At 50.7% G+C, this 18,648-nt stretch overlaps 1 protein-coding gene across 7 annotated transcripts in view; it reads right to left on the bottom strand.

The window, feature by feature from the left end:
• Positions 1-2,633: 2,633 nt before the first annotated feature.
• Positions 2,634-18,648, bottom strand: part of ENPP6 (ectonucleotide pyrophosphatase/phosphodiesterase 6) — a 222,758-nt gene continuing 206,743 nt past the window's right edge. For all 7 annotated transcript variants that reach the window (XM_062213344.1, XM_062213347.1, XM_062213345.1 and 4 more), the window contains 2 exons: positions 6,593-6,716; positions 2,634-3,157 (listed from right to left, as the gene is read on the bottom strand). In XM_062213344.1, coding sequence (XP_062069328.1) covers positions 2,949-3,157; positions 6,593-6,716 — 333 coding nt within the window. In that variant the 3' untranslated portion in view covers positions 2,634-2,948. The remainder of the gene's footprint in view (positions 3,158-6,592; positions 6,717-18,648) is intronic.

Raw genomic sequence — 18,648 nt, 5'->3', positions numbered from 1 at the left:
CTGGTGATGAAGGAGATTCGGCTCAACCAGGCTCAGACCAAAGCCTGCTGCTCCTCAGAGCAAGTTCAGCTCAGCGTAATTCACTGGTGGTGTCCAAGGCCCCACCCCGGGTCCTCGGGACAGGGCACAGACGATGCTTCAAATCCCAGAAAGCTTGCAAACTGCCCTGTCCCGAAGCAGAGCCCAGACACGTTCTGCTTCAGGACTCGCCTAAGCTAGAAAGAATTCCCTGGGCCCATTCATGTTTATGCTGAGGTCTTCAGAACGTAGTTACATTGGGTTCTGGGGACCAGGCCTATGGAAAGTAGCCATTCCTCTCCGCTGTAGTTTCAGGACCACCCCTTCTCCTAGATCCTTGACAGCCCAAGTATCTTCCTCCTGGAATTACCAGTGAAGCCGTAAAATAGGCCAGGACAAAAGGTGTCTGTACATGTTCCTTGCAGATTTTTACTCTTATGCAACACGGCACATTTACAGGAAGTAGAGTTTTCCTGGAGAAAATAACGTAACTTTAAAAATAAAAACAAATTTTAGCCAAATAATGAAGCCATTCCAATATCTGCATTATTTGACAAAAAGGTTTTCTTCCCACTCAGTGTCCGAGTTTTTTTTTTTTTTTACAAGTACTCATGATTCCTTTTGTATCTTACTCCGATTCATTTGTTGAGCATCATTTTAGTAATGACACTTTGTCAGACAAATACCTGACATTGTATTGTGTACCTGGAAGGATTTAAGGATGAGTCAAAGAGAAAAATGGGAGAACCGAACAGGAAAGACAGAGGCAAGACAACACTTATTCCTCTCCCGATTTTGATGATCCACTTTTAAATGTATCACTTGGATGTCTCTTGGAGCCCCTTCCTTCACCAGGAAGGAAAGAGCTCTGGGAATGCACTGGCATGCCGGCCTTAAAGGGAAGGGCAACTCTGAACACCGATGCCTGCTTCAACCACTACTGCTGCTGTTCAGGAAGCACCAATTTGCTTTCAGCCAGATAACAAAGGCCGATTTGCCTCCTTGCCAACTGATTTGATGATGTGCTACAGCTTTAAAAACATTACATAAAATCTTAGGCCTCTTTTGTGAAGATAAATGCAAGGGTTTTAAGCAAGGATCCTTGGCTCTCATGATTAATGGCACAGAGCTGGCTCAGCCTTCCTGAATGGGGCACGCGCTGATGTTCTTTAAGGTAAACACCACGTAAGGGCTGCGTCCCCCGCGGGAGACCTCCTGTGTTGTTTCCTGCCCAAAGTCCCGCATGCAGATGTGCTTCATGTAGTGCAAAGTCTTTTTTTTCCTTTTGCCAACTCAGATTTTTTAATAGGATCTAGTCACAGGTGCTCCTCGGCTTACAATGGGACCAGAGGTAGAAAGTGCACTTACCGCACATAAACCTCCAGCCAGCACACGGAAGAGTGTGGGTTGTTTCCCCTTCATGACCGCAGAGCTCACGGAGCTGTGGCTGCTGCCGCTCCCACCATCATTAAGAGAGGATCGTGCTACCTATCACTAGCTCATGAAAAGGTCCAAATTCAAAATTCGAGTATGATTTATACTGAATGTATATTGCTATTGCACCATCAGGAAGTTCAAACTCATAAGTTGAGCCATCCTAAGTTTGAGCCAGTTGTAAATATGTGACTTTGGTCATTTCAAAATGCAATTATCCCTTGCCTTAGAAATCTCCCACTTGGGGCCGGCGCTGTGGCGTAGCAGGTAAAGCCACCGCCTGCATCCCATATGGGCTCCAGTTCGAGTCCTGGATGCTCCACTTCCGAACGAGCTCTCTGCCATGGCCTGGGACAGCAGTAGATGGCCCAAGTCCTTGGGCCCCTGCATCCACGTGGGAGACCTGGAAGAAGCTCCTGGCTCCAGATTGGTACAGCTCTAGCCATTGTGGCCAATTGGAGAGTGAACCAGCGGATTCTCTCTCTCCACCTCTCCCACTCCCTCTCCCTCTGTGTAACTCTGACATTCAAACAAATATTTTTTAAAAAAAGAAATCTCCCACAATAAATGAGGGGGACTCAGTAAACACTTTAACGTGGGCTTCATGGTTCTTCTCAGAGGGTTTTAAAGAACTTGGGTCTCTGAGGCTGCTCTGACTAAACTGTTTCCTCTTTGACTAAACGGCTAGTTGGTACGGGGACTCTGTCACCTCCATCCATTCCCCACCTTCTACCGTTTCCTTCGAGATTCTGCTTCACTCAAGGGTCCCCTTTGTTGCTGTGAAACAAGCCCTGCTTTGGAAGGGGACCCGGACCATTCACCTGGCTCCTTCGTCCTGGGCGATTTCTTTTGGTTGGTTGATCTCTGCTAAACCACACCCTGTCTGAGACTTCCTACTGCGCTGTGTCAGATACGGCAGTTACGGCTTCCCGGCAGAGCTCCACTTCTCAGCGACGGAGGGACCAGTACAGAATTGCGGCCATGGATCCCAGGGATGGCTCCTGGGTGTGGCCAGGGCACAGACCACGGTCTCATGTGCAAGACAGACAGGGAAAGGCCCAGGATGACCACGTGATAGCCATTCAAAGTTTGGTTGCCCCTGTTCAGTTCATCCTGAGAAATTACCTGAGAAGAAAGGAGGAAACTATACACAAGGGTTCTTTAAAAAGTTTGTGGGAAAATGGAAGTACAAGACAAATTTATTTTGGCGGAAACCATTTTGAAATCCATGCGTGGTTTTTCATAGCACACATTTTCCATAAACTTTTGGAAGATTCCTCATTTAACTGAATACATGAAGAACTCTGCTTTTCCTACCTTCAGGAAAACAATGGTTGGATCTGCCTTTAAGAAGTAGGGACTTCTATGTGTAGAATCATCCAAGAATAATATACTTATATAGCCTTGATTGTGTTAATGAAGCAATTATTCACATGAACATCATTCCACATTGGAGACACACTTGTTGGCAGTGTTGGGACCAGCAACGTGAACAGTTAAGATGCGAACAGTAAGAGGAGCATCAAGGCCAGTGCAGAGCTGCTCAGCTGGACAGCCGAGGCTGAGCCGGCCTGGCCCTTCAGCATGCACACCACCCTGGACCAGGACCCATTATTGGGCAGCGGGGTGATGCCCGCCACATTGCACATGACGTTGTAGACATCCACCGATCTGATTGGTGCGGCTCGGAAGTTGGATTTGAAGTCTGAAAGGGAAAAGCAAACGAACAGGCTATCAGATCACTCACAGGCCAAAGAGGGGCTGAATCACACCATGGAGGGATTATACTCAGGCAACTTTGTTACCGGAAAATCCGCCCCATCAGCAGGGTGCAGCCAAGCGGGGGTGAATGTGGAAGACTATCTGGAAGGCTACAGGTTAGGAAAGGAAGTGGCTTCAGTGGCTCATGGAGAGGAGCTTCCTTAAGAGACAAGTGAGCAAGCAGATGCGGTGCATATCCGCGCCCGCTCTGTGACAACAGAGCGTCCTTGCAGGAGCAGAAGGGCCAGCCTGTGCTGTTCTGTGTCTGCACAGCACTGGGGAGCTGATGTGCTCATAGATGTCACCATCTTGCTGGGCCTCCTCAGCCAAACTAACTGACGTGCTCATCCTTCCGACACGTCTGTTTAGCCAGGACCCAAGTGCAGAGGCCCTACAGCAACTCAAGGATGCATCTCCACTTCCCTACCCTGTCAAGGTCACAGTGTTGATGGACTCTGAAATGTGGTTTCCTCAATGCTCGCTGGCTCAGCAGCAGCCCTGGTTTCCTAAGTACTTTGTAAGCTTCACTGGACATTCCTTGGGAGTCTTTCACCCACAGATAAATTTATTAAAAATAAAAAGCAAGAAGATCCCTAAAAACATCCTGTATAACCTGCCTGGAGAGGAGAGCAGGGGCCGCCCCAGGACCCTAGCCCCTCTCCATATGAAGGCAAATGGCAGAAGCAGAGGAGGAAGCAGTGGAATGGAAGCAAGTCCTCTTTGGACTTGGCCCCCATGACCTGGATGTGACAGTCTTCCTGCACACCAGGTACGGCCATGTCCTCATCACCATGTAGGTGGGAGGACAGGCGAGGGGGTGGACAGCAGCAAACCCAGGTGTCCTTCCCCAGCCTTCAAAAGCCCACTTCCTTAACCCTTCATGGGGAGAACTGGGGTCAAGATCTTCAGTGTTAGGACAGGTCACCTTTTTATAAAAACCAAGTCACGTGTGTGGAAGCAGGAAGAAGCGTCTGATTTTCTTTCCCAGCCTGTCCACCTCACCGCTTCCCGTTCTGCAGGGACGGGACTCTGGACCCACTGCAGAGATGATCCTGGCTGGAATGAAAGCGTCTAGAAAATTCCTGAGTGGTAAAACGATGCCCAATTCAACTTGAGAAGCTCCAGACAAGCTCCAGCAGCTAAGATGGCATTCTAAACCTGAACTGGGAGTCCAAGTTATTCCCATGCATTAAGGGCTTTAAGTATTTTGAAAGTGTCTCCTAAAGAGGTTCTGGAGGCCTGTTGTACCTGGCCACCCTGGGCTGCTTTCCGAGTGAGGCTTGCTAGCTCCCAGGCAGCTCGCTGAATCTCACTCCTGCCGATTTATCTTCAATGTGGAGTTCTCCAGGGCAAGATTAGCTTGTTCAGATTAGAAGCCGGGATTAAGCAGAGAGGCTATCTTCAGAAGGACTTCCCTTTCCCTTTGCTGGACCAGACTACCTGACTTCCAAGGCTGTGTCTGGGCAGCCGCAGTGATGGCCAGGCTCCTGCCCAACGAGGAGCTCAAACAGTTAATCAGGAGGGATGCACCTTTATCTCAGAGTGCAGCTAGATAGCTATTACAAGGCCTTGCTCTTAAATTTTCTTCCGAGTAAACAGTCAGTGGGTAAAGCGGTTTAATCTTTCATGAGAACTGGAGCCAGAAACGTGATGGTTCGAGGAGGCTCTCAAGGCTCTATCTGCCTGGAAACATTTTGCAATTAGCCCAGTGCACTTTCATCTGGGGTCATCTTGCTGTCTGCAAAAGACCGAAGGCTTATAGTTTTTAGGGAGCATACGGCGCAGGCCTCTTGTTAATGGACGTCTCCCCACTGTGTGTAAGCGAGTGCCGCTTTGGGTACCCTGTTAGAATTTTTGGTGTGGGGCTAGATTGTGTTCTGCTCTAAACTGGTGGAGACTCTTGCTCACTTACACACCTTCAACAGACAGCTGCTTTGCATTCATGGTCTTGTTCTCTTCTGGGATCCTCGCTTTTGTGTGAAAGCCCTGTGGACTAATGTTCTCTCATAGAAAGGCCGTGGCCTTCCAATGTCTCCAAGCTAATCTAGCCGCTGACCTCAACCAGGTCAAGACTCTTCCTAAATCGTCTGGCTTCTGAGCTGTGGGTCCTGGCCGACAGCAAGCACCTGATAACTGTTATTGGCCGATGGCAGCATGCTCAGGCAACCTGTGAACTTCTCTTGGGCCAGTGCCAGGAACTCAGTGCTCTATAGTTATCTGCTGCTTGGGTTCTGATGCTCACCTGGGGACTTGGGAACCTGATCACATAGGGGCAGGGATTGTGTCGACAGGCTTCCTAAGCGCGGGCTCCCAGTGGCACCCCTGCAAGCTGCAGACACTGACACTCACAGTTGTTAATAGCTGCTTTGTGACAAGTAGAGCAAAACAAGGCAGACGGAATGAGACGAGTTGACAGAGCAGAACTTGTAGGCATGGTGTCTAACCTCTAATTTGAAAGGAAAGTGTGGACTTTTGTGGGATGAGACATTTTGGCCAACATCTAGGAAAGGGCATTTCGAACATTCCTAATGCAGAGATCAGGGTACATTACGTTTAATAAGGGAGGGTGGACAGCGGTAGGAAGGGTGGCTCATGAACACATCAACTGATGGTTAGTGGTTGCTGAACGCATTTTCTCCCCAGTGCCTTTCTTTGGAAAGAAGGTGTTGAGATACTAGGATGGTCTTCAGAGTGTTTGTTCAACTTCTGCAATGTGTGAATTTACAGTGCTCCATCAGTTACATCAAGTGACAAAATAGGCCCTTCCTATCTCTGCTCTCCTCTAGCTGGAAGGATTAACCTGATCAAGAAAGGCAATGAAAATTTTTTCTCATTCAAGGCATACCTAGCCATTCCGGCTCATTCTCAAAGTCAGGCTCTAGGTCATTTCCAAGTCTGCCTTTGAGTACACCCTAGCTTCTGGTTGGGCCCTACACCCCATGAACCCCCACAGGGCACCCTAGACAGGGAGAGACTGTGGAAGAGTCAGGCCCCACGAAGCAATCACATCCACTCTGAGGCTCTCGGCTGTCAGCAGCCAGGGTCCAACAAGCTTTCCTGGACATCAGATAGCTGTGAAATAACATTTTGATGAATTAAGTAAAAAATGAATCACAAACATGTGGAATACATTTTCCTCACTGCACTCAGGATTTAAAATTTACAAGGAAAAGTATTTGGCCCCCTTTGCCAAACCCAAGAAGCATTTGAAAGGAAGCCAGCAAGAGATGTTTCATGGAGACCGGCTGGGTCTGCTCAGCTCTGCTCATAAACGGGGTCGATAAAGGAATCAACTGTGGCCTTTACCGGCACCATCAGCCCCGCTAGGGAGACTTCCTTGGGAACAGCTGACAGAGGACTGGGTCACTCCCTCGCCTACCAGGTCCAAAGGCCAGGAAGATGCCTCTCATGTCCATGAGCTCATTGTCGTAGCCGTGCCATCCACGCTGCCAACCTTCCCTCTTGCCCGTGCTGTTCATCCAAAACGGAAGCATCTCTCGACTCTGAAATCAAGCAAGGTGATCGCGTTACCCTGTGTCTCAATTATGGTGAGTGGCCATTTGGTCCACACTACCACCCCCCCAGGGGGGGGGTGGAGATTCCCCCTCAGAGTCCCTAATTGGGACACCCAACATCCACTGCGTCACTTCTACTCTAAGTAGCTCACACCTTTGGGGGCAGCTCATTAAATTGCTGAAACGCTCTAGTGGTGGAGAAATTCTCAAGACTGATTTACTTATTTGAAGAGGAGAGGTACAGGGAGACAGAGAGAGACACACAGAGAAAGAGAATCTCCTCTCCATTGGCTCATTCCTCAAATGGTTGCAATGGCTGGGTCCCAGCCAGGGGCAAGGAGCCTGGAATTCCATCTGGGTCTCCCATGCAGATGGCAGGAACATAAGCACTTGGGCCATCCTCTGCTGCTTTCCCAGGCTCATTAGCAGGGAGCTGGATTGGAAGCAGACCAGTCAGAACTCGAACCTGTGCTCCATATGGGATGCTGGCATCGCAGGCTGCAGCTTAGCTTGCTGTACCCCAGCACCGGCCCCAGAAATTATTTTCTCACATTGAGCTGAATTATGTATCTTGTAATCAGAACGTTAGACGAAGGGGAAGTTAAAGTGGCTCTGTGGTATAGTAATATTTATTTGGTCTTCCTCACAGTTCTTGACATAGAGCTAAAATCCTTGGACTTTGATAGGAGCGACTTTTGCTATTCATAATGAGTCCCCTTCTCCTATGCGTGAGTTTATGCTAATGAGACAAGTCCTGAGGTTAGGGGCAGGAAGGCTTCAGCACAGGGGCTCATTGCCAGGGTAACCAACCCTGCGATTCCATATTTGGAACTTTTCAACCCCAGTCCCCACCAACTGGGGACTGGAGATGGAGTCCGGGGCGTGAGCAGGGACTTAATCACTCATGCCTCTGATGAAACCCATCTAAAACCCCAGAACAGCACTGCTGTGGGCAGTTGCCATAGAACAGAAGCCCTGCACCCTTTCACTTCCCTCCTTTGCTCACACATCCTCCCATTTGGCTGTTTGAGTTGTATCCTGGGTAGTAGAGCTATAATCGCGGTCCATTCTGGGATTCTCTCTGGTGAATTATAAAACCTAAGGAGGAGTCATGATCATCCTCAAATTATCAGACACAAGTGCTGGTAGCCTGGGGACCTGGCACGGCACCTGGTATTGAGGTGGGGGCAGTCTTGTGGGACTGAGCCTCCTCACCTGTGAGGCGCTGAGTGTTAGAAGCATGTGGAATGGTAGAACATGCAGCTGATGTTGGAGAATTGTGGGAAACAGGATCCAGTCACCACCTTTTACTAGCAAAACAACTGCAGCCCAGCAGGGGGCACAGTGCATCACAGGGCCCACCCCCATCCTTTCTGCCGGCAGCCACCCCCAGGAACAACGAGTCCATCAGGCTCCGCTGAAACCAACGTTTGGAGATGGGACCCGTGTTTCATCCAGGCCTTGCCCATCTTCGTTTCTCTCTACCGTTCTTCCTTTAGGATGAGTTCCAGAACCATCACCTGCCTATTGCCCTCCCTTCCTTCAAAACTCAGTTCTAGATGACAGAGTCTTACTTTTTGCAAAACAAAGGACTTCCAGAAGGTTCCGCAAGTCCAGAGGAGGCTGCAGCCAGTTATGCACAGCCCTGGTCATGCACTGAGGACCAGGCATTCGTCTCTGATATTCCAATCTCCTCCCTGCAGAGCAGGGTTAGTACTGTAGAGATTTCAAATGCACGAGACAGAACTGGCTGGTCGTGATGAACATGCAGAATCCAAAGAGCAACACTACCAACAATTTACAGGTTGGCTCACATGACAAGTGATACTTCCACGTCCACATGAGCCGTACAATTCATCAAACACCGACCCTGACATTCACTTTGATTGTAACAACATTCCTGTGGATAGTAGTCTTTTGCCCATTTTGTAGTTGAAGGATGTAGAGCACAGAGGTTAAGTGACACTCTTAGAGTCGCACAGCTGGGGAGAAGCAGGGCTGAGATTGGAACCCAGGAAGCACGCCTCTCGGTCCCTGTGCACCTTACATTACCCCACAGCCAAAGGGGTGGGGGTATTCCTCCTGGAACTAGACAGTGAGGCGTCCTCATTTCCCATGGCTTCATGTGCCAAGCGGGGTCAGGTATAAAGTACAAGGAATCAAGAAGTTCAAGAAAAAGTATGTTAAAAAAATAAAATGTATGGATGGGACTGGCGCTGTGGCTCAGCAGGTCAACGCCCTGGCCTGCGGCGCCGGCATCCCATATGGGTGCTGGTTCTAGTCCCGGCAGCTCCTCTTCCGATCCAGCTCTCTAAGGCCTGGGAAAGTAGAAGATGGCCTAAATGCTTGGGCCCCTGCACCCACGTAGGAGACCCGGAAGAAGCTCCTGGCTCCTGGCTTCGGATCAGCTCAGCTCCGGCTGTTGCTGCCAATTGAGGAGCGATCCATCGGATGGAAGACCTTTCTCTCTGCCTATCTTCTCCCTGTGTAACTCTTTCAAATAAAAAATTTTTTAAAATGCATGGATTTAAAAGAATTTTTTCAAATTAAATTTACCTTCTAATTCATTTTTTGCACAAAGCTTTTGCAGTACTCACAAATAAAGATGAGATTTTGGAATGGGATGGGCATGAAGTTGAATTCCAGTTTGCCAGTTTCTAGCTCTGTGATCCTGGCAAGCTACTTACCTGCTCTGAGCTCCAGTCTGGAGGTGACATGACCGGGTGCTTAGTACCCGACACACACTAGGTGCTTGATAAACAGATGTGGTCTGGTCGCCAGACGCCACTGCTGTGGGGCGAAGCACTCTGGTTGGGAGGCTGAACTCCCCTTCGTTGCTTTAGCTGTCATATCACATTGCACAGCCATCCGGTCTCACCCCATAAATCGCCCCCAAGCATTACTGCTTTCCAAATCGCGCTATTTCATTGACTCTGTTTCCTGGATCGCCAGCACCCCGGCCCTCCTTTCGCAGCTGCAGCTCTTCTTTTCCATGGGAACTTCTTGAGTTTCTTATTCTTACACGGTTGTTTGTTCTCCGGCTCTCCGTGGTGAGGAGCGTCATATGTCCCGGTTTTGCCTTGTCAGCTCATTTCGTGTGTTGCTTCTCCCTCTCTCAGCCAACAAGGCAGCAAGTCCCGAAGCACAACGTGGAACATTTTCGCTATTAATGACCTTACTAGTGATGAGCCTCCCAAAATGCACGTACCCCGTGACAAATAGACAAGGTGATCCAACAGGGTGAGGACTGATGGCCTGGTTTTAAGAATTACAGTCTAAAACATTAGAGATGCATAATGAAAACCTTAGCCTGAAAGGCAATTTGGGATCCATCCGATCATAGATAAATCCACTAGTTAATATTATGATGGGCCGGCGCAGTGGGAAAAGCCAGCGCCTGCAGTGCCGGCATCCCATATGGGCACCAGTTTGAGTCTCGGCTGCTCCATTTCCGACCCAGCTCTCTGCTATGGCCTGGGAAAGCTGTAGAAGATGGCCCAAGTCCTTGGGCCCCTGCACCCACATGGGAGACCAGGAAGAAGCTCCTGGCTTCGGGTCAGCCCAGCTCCGGCCATTGTGGTTAACTGAGGAGTGAACCAGCGGAAGGAAGGCCTCCTCCCTTTGCCTCTAAGTCTTTCAAATAAATAAGTCTTAAAAAAATAAAATGAAATGGCAAGTTGCCTGAACCAAACAACTGCTCTTACCGAATTAAAACAAAAGAAAAAAAACTGGCTGGCTATGTGAGACAGTCATATTTTGTTCAAGCGATGGAGTGGATTATGTTACATGCACAGCCTTACTTTTAAAGTAGTGCACTGGTTTTCTTCTTCCTCTCCCAGTGGCTTTGGGCACCTTTATGTTCTGCTCCACATTACCCTCCCAAGGGCACATGTACGAGGCCACGCCTGTGACTGTGTCCCCAGCTGGCCGCTCAGCTGGTGGATTCTCAAGCTACAGGAGGCGCCGATCCCTTCCGGACCCTCCCAGGCATGGGGCCTCCCACATAGTGCCATCCCGGGGAGGTACTTGGATCCTCCACATACAACCAAAGGTGAGAAGCCAGCCAAGGGGCAGCCTTGTGTGTGCGCATGTGTATGTGTGTGTGCTGGGTGGGTGGGGGCGGTCCAGGGGCAGTGGCACAGAGGAAGCAAGGCCCATGATGCGTGGGGTGGGTAGCTCATTCCCAGAGCTGTGGGAAACACTGTCCTTTGGCGACCCACGTTGGAAGGGAATGAGTCCCATCGTAAACAAGGTGGCCCTGGTCAGAGCAGTCCCAGGCTTGGCGAGTGGTGGAAGCTGATGCCCTCAGGCTGCTTTGTTCAATCCCACAGGCCCTGACCGAGCTCCTGGCCTGCACCAGGCTCTCCGCTGGGCTCTGGGATCGGGGTAGGCACGGGACAGGAGGGCGGCTCCTTCTGTAGTCGGGAGGAGGGCGCAGCCTCTGGGCACTGATACCTGGGGTGGGGGAACTGGGAGGGGGTGCCCCGAGCCCACGCTGGGGAGCCCTGTGGGGGAATGAGTGCGGGCAGGGCTGTGCGAGTACATGTGTGTGTGTGCATTCATGTGTGCACATGCGGTGGGGAGAGGGCAGTTAGCACACAGAGGAGGCCGCGCAGGAGGCGCTGATGAAGGGGGTGGCAGGGGGAAGTCCCAGGTGGGGCAGGCCTGAGAAAGGACGAGTCCCGAGAGACCTGCCATCGGCAGGAGGCCCTCTGAAGGAGCCTGGAGCAGAGGAGCCAGGGGTCTGTGTTCTTGGTGGTGGGTAGCTGGTGGCAGGCAGCAGGCTTGGGAAGGGCCCATCCCGTAGGGATCTGGCATTCCAGGTGTGGATCGGGGCTGGGAGGACGCATTTCAGGAGGCACGACATTGTTTCAAAGCCCAGACAGTCCCAGGGAAACCAGGACAACTTGGTCACTATGTAACTACCAGTGTCTTAGGAACAGGAGTACAATCCTCACCCAGCGAAACGCTCAGCGCTTCCCAGGGTCGCCCAGCACCAGCCACCCCAACTGGCCAGCAACAGGCAGCACCACACTAGGAAGAGCTTGGAAACGTGTTGTTCCACGTGTAGATGCCAGTTCTCGTGTTCCAGGGGCCTGCACTCCACAACAGCACTCTGTAAGCTTGCTTTCCTTCGAGAAGCCCAAGGAACCACTAGCATTTCTAGATGAGGTCTTGGTCCCAATTGTCCATAGCTTGAACAGAGAAAACAGAGCACGCACTCTTTAATCAGAAGGCCAGCCCTGACTGGGACCCCCTCTTGGAATTCACGGTTTCAGGCTTCTGGATGGGGCTGAGCTGAAACATGCTTGGGAGCACAGCGAGCCACGTGAGGGGCAGGCGGAGAGTGAGGGCGGAGGTGGACCGAGGGATGGCAGGACGGGAGAAGGCAGGAAGTGGCCTGGACAGTCCACCGTCATTATTTCCCATGTCTGCGTGGACAGCACCTGCTTTGGCAAACTCTCCAGGGGCCCTCTTGCTTTGTATGGTTGCATTCTGGAAGTTCATTAGCACATGCATTTCTCACTTCTTCCTTGTGGCTTCTCCTTGCTGTAGATCAGAAATGGTTGCTAAGCTGTAAAAGGAAATGCTTCAAGGAGGCAGAGGGCCAGCGGCTGCTGGGACAACATCCAGTGTCCGGCTCTTGCCCCGAGTCCCCAGACGACTTCTGAAGGGGGAGCCGAGGATGCTGGAACCCATCCCTTGTGGATTCCCTCCCTGGCCAGCAGAGCTGTCGTGGGGCTTTGTCCGCTTCCTCTTGTTGTACTGGGCGCTTCCCTTCTGTTGTTCCTCCAGTGAAAGCCACAGCAGTTGCTTCCACCCTGAATCTGGAGCACTCGCTGTCCACATCTCAGCCTCCCAAGCCTGGCCGTGCATGGCTTGCCCCGAGCTCGTCCTGGGTGTCGCTCTTGGATGTTTGTGTTCTGCAGGTCAGGCTGAGGTGGGCGTTCGCTTCTTACGAGTCTCTTGCAAGTGACAACCAGGATGTGCAACGAGGCATGGAAAGCCCTGGAAGCCATCCATCAGGCGTCGACCATGTATCACATGGAGTAGCTACAGCAGCCGTTTCTGCTTGCTTACACTGGTGAACGTCCTGAGGTCAGGGCCTGTGTCCTCCATGGCTTTGTAATGCCCTGAGCAAGCAGCTTGGGCCTCCTTCTCGGACGTCTACCCAGGGCCCCAGTGACAGCAGAATCAAGGCACACAGCAGCTGCTCTGCGAACGACTTTTCCCAGGTGGCGTCTCATTCTCACTGGCCCGTGCCCAGGGGGACGGACTGTTCCACATTTGACTGCCACCCCTCTTTCAACCACAAACAAAAAGCATAATCCTCCCAGGGTGTGGGTCAGGGACCCAAAAGCTCCCCGACTTCTTGGGGCCTCTCAGCGGACCTGTAGGGCACTGGGGACCCCCCCCAAAGTCTGGTCAGACGACAATAAACACAATGGAAAAACCTGTCTCAGGTGAGTTAGGGGATAGAAAATCAGTCTACTGTATTTTCATTGGACGTGGCTATGAGAGCAGGAGCCTCCCTCCCTCCCCCAAACACAATAAACTTCTGTCAGTACCCCAGGCTGGGAGAGGCACGAAAGCATGTCCAAGGCACGGCAGGTTTCAGTGAGAACTCTCGTGACATGATGACAGGTTAGCCGGTTTGGGTGGCTGAGCTGCCAGGGTTCAGGCTGAGCCGATTTCCGCTGCAAACCACGGTTTCTCCGGTTTTGCAGCATTGCCATGCTCACTTGTCCAGGGAGCCTTCCTGTTCGTGGAATTCCTCGGGGACTCCCAGGAATGGTGGTTATGAACCTCAGATACATGTTTGCCATACACCACTACAAAGACATGTCTCTAACCATTTTCCCCCTTTAATTGCTTGGCCCCGGGCCCCCGGCCTGACCCTGGAGAGCCCCTTGCCACACGCAGCTCGATCCTTGACATGGAAAATGCCAGACAGCAAACTCCAGCAGGGATCAAGGGGAACAGAAGCTCTGGGAGCAGAGCAGAGGGTTGCGGGGAAGCAGGGGGTGGACAGGGTTTCTTGTTCTTTTCCCTGGGATCCTGTAGGTTGAAGTGTGCCAAGGGGGAGGAGGGTGTGCGTGCACTCCCAGACAGCTCACACAGACGACCCCAATCACCACCAGAAAGCAAGCGGCTTCTAGCACACGACATCCCACTTCCTGGAGCTCAATTAGTCGGGTCTGGACGACAGCACTGGAGCTGCCACTAGAACTCAGAAGCCCGTTTTCCAGATTGTCTTGATTTCCCCAAATATTTTGGGCCCATGCCTAACTGCCATTCAACCACAGGCTTTAGAATTGAGCTTGGCATTTCATATCCTTTGCCAGTTTTCAAAATAAATCTTTCCTCTGGAGAAAAATATTGGCCTCCCTTAGAAGCTTGGGCCTGAATTTACTGCCTCTCTCTCCACTCAGACAGGAGTCCAGGAAATCAACAATGAAGCACCACGTTCCACAACCTTTCACTGCTCCATCCTACCTTGTGAGTGGTGGTGGCATGAAGGAGGTGGACACTGACCTGCACAGGAATTGGCCTCTGCACGGTGGCTGAGGGCCAGAGGGAGCTGATGGATCCCAGCTAGGAGACACCATTTTCCTGTTGAAATCTCTGCTACAGATACCAATAATTAGCCAGAAGCCACCACTGAAGGCTTGACTTAGCTTTGCTAAGTTGACAAACCTACAAAGCCCATCACAAAATGTATAAATGCATTCAATCTATGAACATGAACAGAGATTCTACTGTGTACAAGTGTCTATAGTGAGAAAGTCCAGGCTTCCAAATACCTGCCCTCCAGGAGCTCCCCCTCCCCCCCACAGATTAGGAGAGTCCAAAAACCAACCAATACATCACCAGGTGGACTGACTGGATCCTTTGGAAAGACCAAGATGGAGGAATCAGGGACTTGAGGGGTGGGATTTGAGTTGAGCTGGGAAGGACAGGCAGGAGTGGGGCGGTAAGGGCATTCCAGGGACTCTATTGACTATTTACTGGGCTGATGAAAGTTATCTTGCAAATGCACAGCTACCTCTTCTTGACTATTTAATTCTCAACACTTAAGTCTGAGGCGTTAGTTTCGCAAACACGAACTTGTTGGTGCAAGTATCTGCAAGTCATCCATGCTGGTGACGTGAAAAAGAGGGCTGGGGGAGGCCAAGCAGGCTGCTGGGCACTTGTAGTTGGTTCTTGCAGGGTAGCATGGGCGTTTCTGCTCGTGTAGAGGAGCTGAGACATTTCCCTAGACCCCAAGGAGACCCAGGCCCAGTCGGTAATTAGGAAATGTGGAATCAGAAACACATTGAGCATTTTGATGAAAGGTTCGGTGGATTTTGGAGATCTGGGTGGGCTGTGTGCTTAATGGTTATATTTGGATTCAGAACCTGGGTTTGTAACTTACATTGGTAACCTCCAACTCGGAGTCTCCATTAACTCAGCAAAACTGGGGTAGAGGTGCAGAGATGGTAACCAGGAGGTGTGAGATTCAAGATAACTGTCTTGGTTACTGCCATTGTTGGTCAAAAGTGTTAAAAATGAGTATTGTGATGAATTTACTATCTTAGAAATGTAAAATAACCCAATACCTATGTAAATTGAAACTAGAGATAGTGGCTTATTCTAAAACTTCTAATGATCCAACAGTGATAAATGCAAAGTACATTTTACAGCACCGTGTATTACTAATTAAAGGTGTATGACATTGATATTCTTATCTTGACTCATGAGTAGAGACTAAGAATTTTTGTGGAACTACCTGTGAATCTTTCTCAAGAACTGTGAGTTCTATTATTCTGAGCATTATGGATCTGATCTGCCCCCACTGGACTTCATGTAAAAGGCCCAGCCTTTCCCACGGCATGGCTGGATCATGCCTTTACCCCAGCAGCCCTGTCCCATGCCTTTCCTTACCCTCACTCCCCACACTTGGCCACCTGCTCCATTCTTTCAATTCCTCTCATTCTTGAAGCTCCATGCAGCCTCAGCTCCATCAAGCATCCCTCCCGCCTGGTGCGGAGAGCGAGCCCGCTGTTCCTGGCATTCCAGGTCAGTTTCTTCCTGCCTCCTCATGGACACCGAGTTCCCTCTTCCCCAGAAACTTTCTTGCAGGAACACGCTGTTTTCCTTTGCACAATGCATTTTCTAACTACGCAACCACTTATGTATATGGCATGCATGGTCAGTTAATGCTTGGCTCCTTCTCTAGGTTGCAAGCCCCAGGAGGCCAGGGCCTTCCAGGGGCTCCCTACTGTGAACTAGAACCTTGCATGATACGTTTAACAAGTATTTGTGGAGTTTGACAGAGGAATGTTTGCTCAGGCATATGGCCTGCATGCTTGGAAGAGTGTACGTGAGTTTGGTGGAAACTATCCACGGTATTTCCCTGCGCTGCATTGTGCTGTCCTGCTCCCAACTCACGTGCCAAGGACTTGAAGCAGCTCTGGGCCCGTCTCTTATTTGTCTTTGGACTTACATACACACTGTGACAACCCAATCTGCCCCCAGCCCATTTCCAAGTGCCCCCTCGGGGAGTGAGCGGTGGCGAGGCCAGCTGAGAATTCCGCGAGCACAAGTGAGCAGCACCACTGGGGTCTGCGTGTGCAGGGCTCCGGGCTCCAGGGAAGAGCGTGACCCTGGTCCTCTGGCAGGGAGGTGCAGGGAGGTGGAGGGAAAAGCCTTCCCAGGGGACAAGGTCAGGAAAGGTGGATCATTTAGCCAGCCCCGTCTCCCATGCAGCCTTGAAAAGCCCGATTGGTGGGACAGGCTGGGGCTCCTCTGTAGGTGGTTGTGACTCTGAGAATACGAACGTCTTCAGGTTTCTGCCCTTGCGGGAGAGGAGAGCTGAGAAAGGACTCCCAGCAGCTGGGAATCCAGCCTCTGCACTAAGCAGGGCAAGAGCGGAAGCCAACTGGATGAGGTGCCTGGTCACACTGGACAACGGTGCACTTCCAGGTGATGAAGTGTGTCCCTGCCTTTATCCTAAGCAGCCACAAGGTAAACTGACCTTGGTTAAGTCTTCCTGTGAGAGCAGTCATCTCAGAAAGGTAGGTCTTCCATCCAGTAGCTCACTCCCCAATTGGCCACAACAGCTGAGCTGTGCGATCCTAAGTCAGGAGCCAGGAGATTCTTCCAGGTCTCCCACGCGGGTGCAGGGGCCCAAGGACTCGGGTCATCTTCTACTGCTTTCCCAGGCCATAGCAAAGAGCTGGGTTGGAAGTGGAGCAGCCAGGTCTTGAATCAGCGCCCATATGGGATGCTGGCAATTCAGGCCAGGGTATGAACCCGCTGCGCCACAGTGCCAGCCCCAGAAAGTTGGTGTTTATATGGGAATGGTGTTTTGACCAAAGAGGCCAATCTGAGACGTTTATGGGATAGCAGCTGCAAGGAGAAAGGGAGGGGTGGGACTGTTTGATTGGCTCGCGCCCAGCATCCACTTGTCCTGACTCAGCTGTTTTCCTAATCTTGTCTAAAGCAGAAAACGGACTGGTCTGCCACCCAGCGAGGTGGCTTTCAGGGCTGAGGTCTTCGCAGCACTCGTGAACTGTGATCCAGCGCCAAGGGCATCATCACTTGCACTGTGGGCTGGTGTGTCGGTTACAGAGCAAAACACAGCATACCTGGGGCCAGCATTGTGGTGTCACAGATAAGGGTTAAGTTGTTGCCTGCAAAGCCCTCATCCGTATGCTTGCTGGTTCGAGTCCCAGCTGCTCCACTTCCTATCCAGCTCCCTGCTAATGTATCTGGGAAAGCAGAGGAGGATGGCCCAAGTGCTTGGACCCCTGCACCCACATGGGAGACCTGGATGAAGCTCTTGGCTTTGACCTGGAGCAGCCCTGGCCTATGGCCATCTGGGCAGTGAACCAGCGGATGGAAGATTTGTCTCTCCCCCTAACTCTCTGTAGCCATTTAAAAAAAAAACAAAAAAACATTCTTTTACCATGTGGAGAGAAATCTTGCTGATAGGAATGTTAGAGTAATAGTTCTGGCACTAAGCAGGAACAAGGATATAGAATGTTTTCAATTTTCTGTAGTCAAGAAAGTGTAATGCTTATTGCTTAATAAGATGTTTTAAAAATCTGAGCCATTGAGAAAAGAATGGCATCTTGGGGGAGATTTTTAAAGAGATAAGCCTTCCAGGTCAAGGTAGAATCAGAAGCGATCATATTACATTGAACATTTTTTTTTTGACAGGCAGAGTGGACAGTGAGAGAGAGAAAGGTCCTCCTTTTGCCGTTGGTTCACCCTCCAATGGCCGCCGTGGTAGCGTGCTGCGGCCGGCGCACCGCGCTGTTCCAATGGCAGGAGCCAGGTGCTTCTCCTGGTCTCCCATGGGGTGCAGAGCCCAAACACTTGGGCCATCCTCCACTGCACTCCCTGGCCACAGCAGAGAGCTGGCCTGGAAGAGGGGCAACCGGGACAGGATCGGTGCCCCGACCGGGACTAGAACCCGGTGTGCTGGCGCCGCAAGGCGGAGGATCAGCCTGTTGAGCCACGGCGCCGGCTATACATTGAACATCTTAAAAACAAGACTCCATAAAATTGAAGTATATCAGAATTCAGCCCAAGAAACTAGGGTGGAAAAAGTGACAAGAGGATACCTAAGTTTCTCTTAAGTCTCAAGGACAGTGATTTTCCAGGGAAACATCTGTGTTCCTGTTAGACACCCTTAGTTATGTGATCACAATTAATTGTACTTTCCTGGTTGGACTGAGTGCTGGGAAGCTCAGAATGACATCTGTATTCCATTGTAGGTTGTGTTTGTTATTTTCAGAACAAATAATGTCCACAAAGCAGACAGTGAGAAATTAGAAATAGGACGCCAGGAGATACTTCATTCAAGATACCTATTCTCATTTACCAAAATTTAGACAATTCTCTTGATGAATTTAGTATCTGAAAAATATGA

The sequence above is a fragment of the Lepus europaeus genome, chromosome 16 (genome assembly GCF_033115175.1).
Source record: "Lepus europaeus isolate LE1 chromosome 16, mLepTim1.pri, whole genome shotgun sequence".
NCBI lineage: Eukaryota > Metazoa > Chordata > Mammalia > Lagomorpha > Leporidae > Lepus > Lepus europaeus.
The sequence above is the reverse complement of the archived record's forward strand: the minus strand, read 5'-3'. Positions and strand labels throughout refer to the sequence as shown.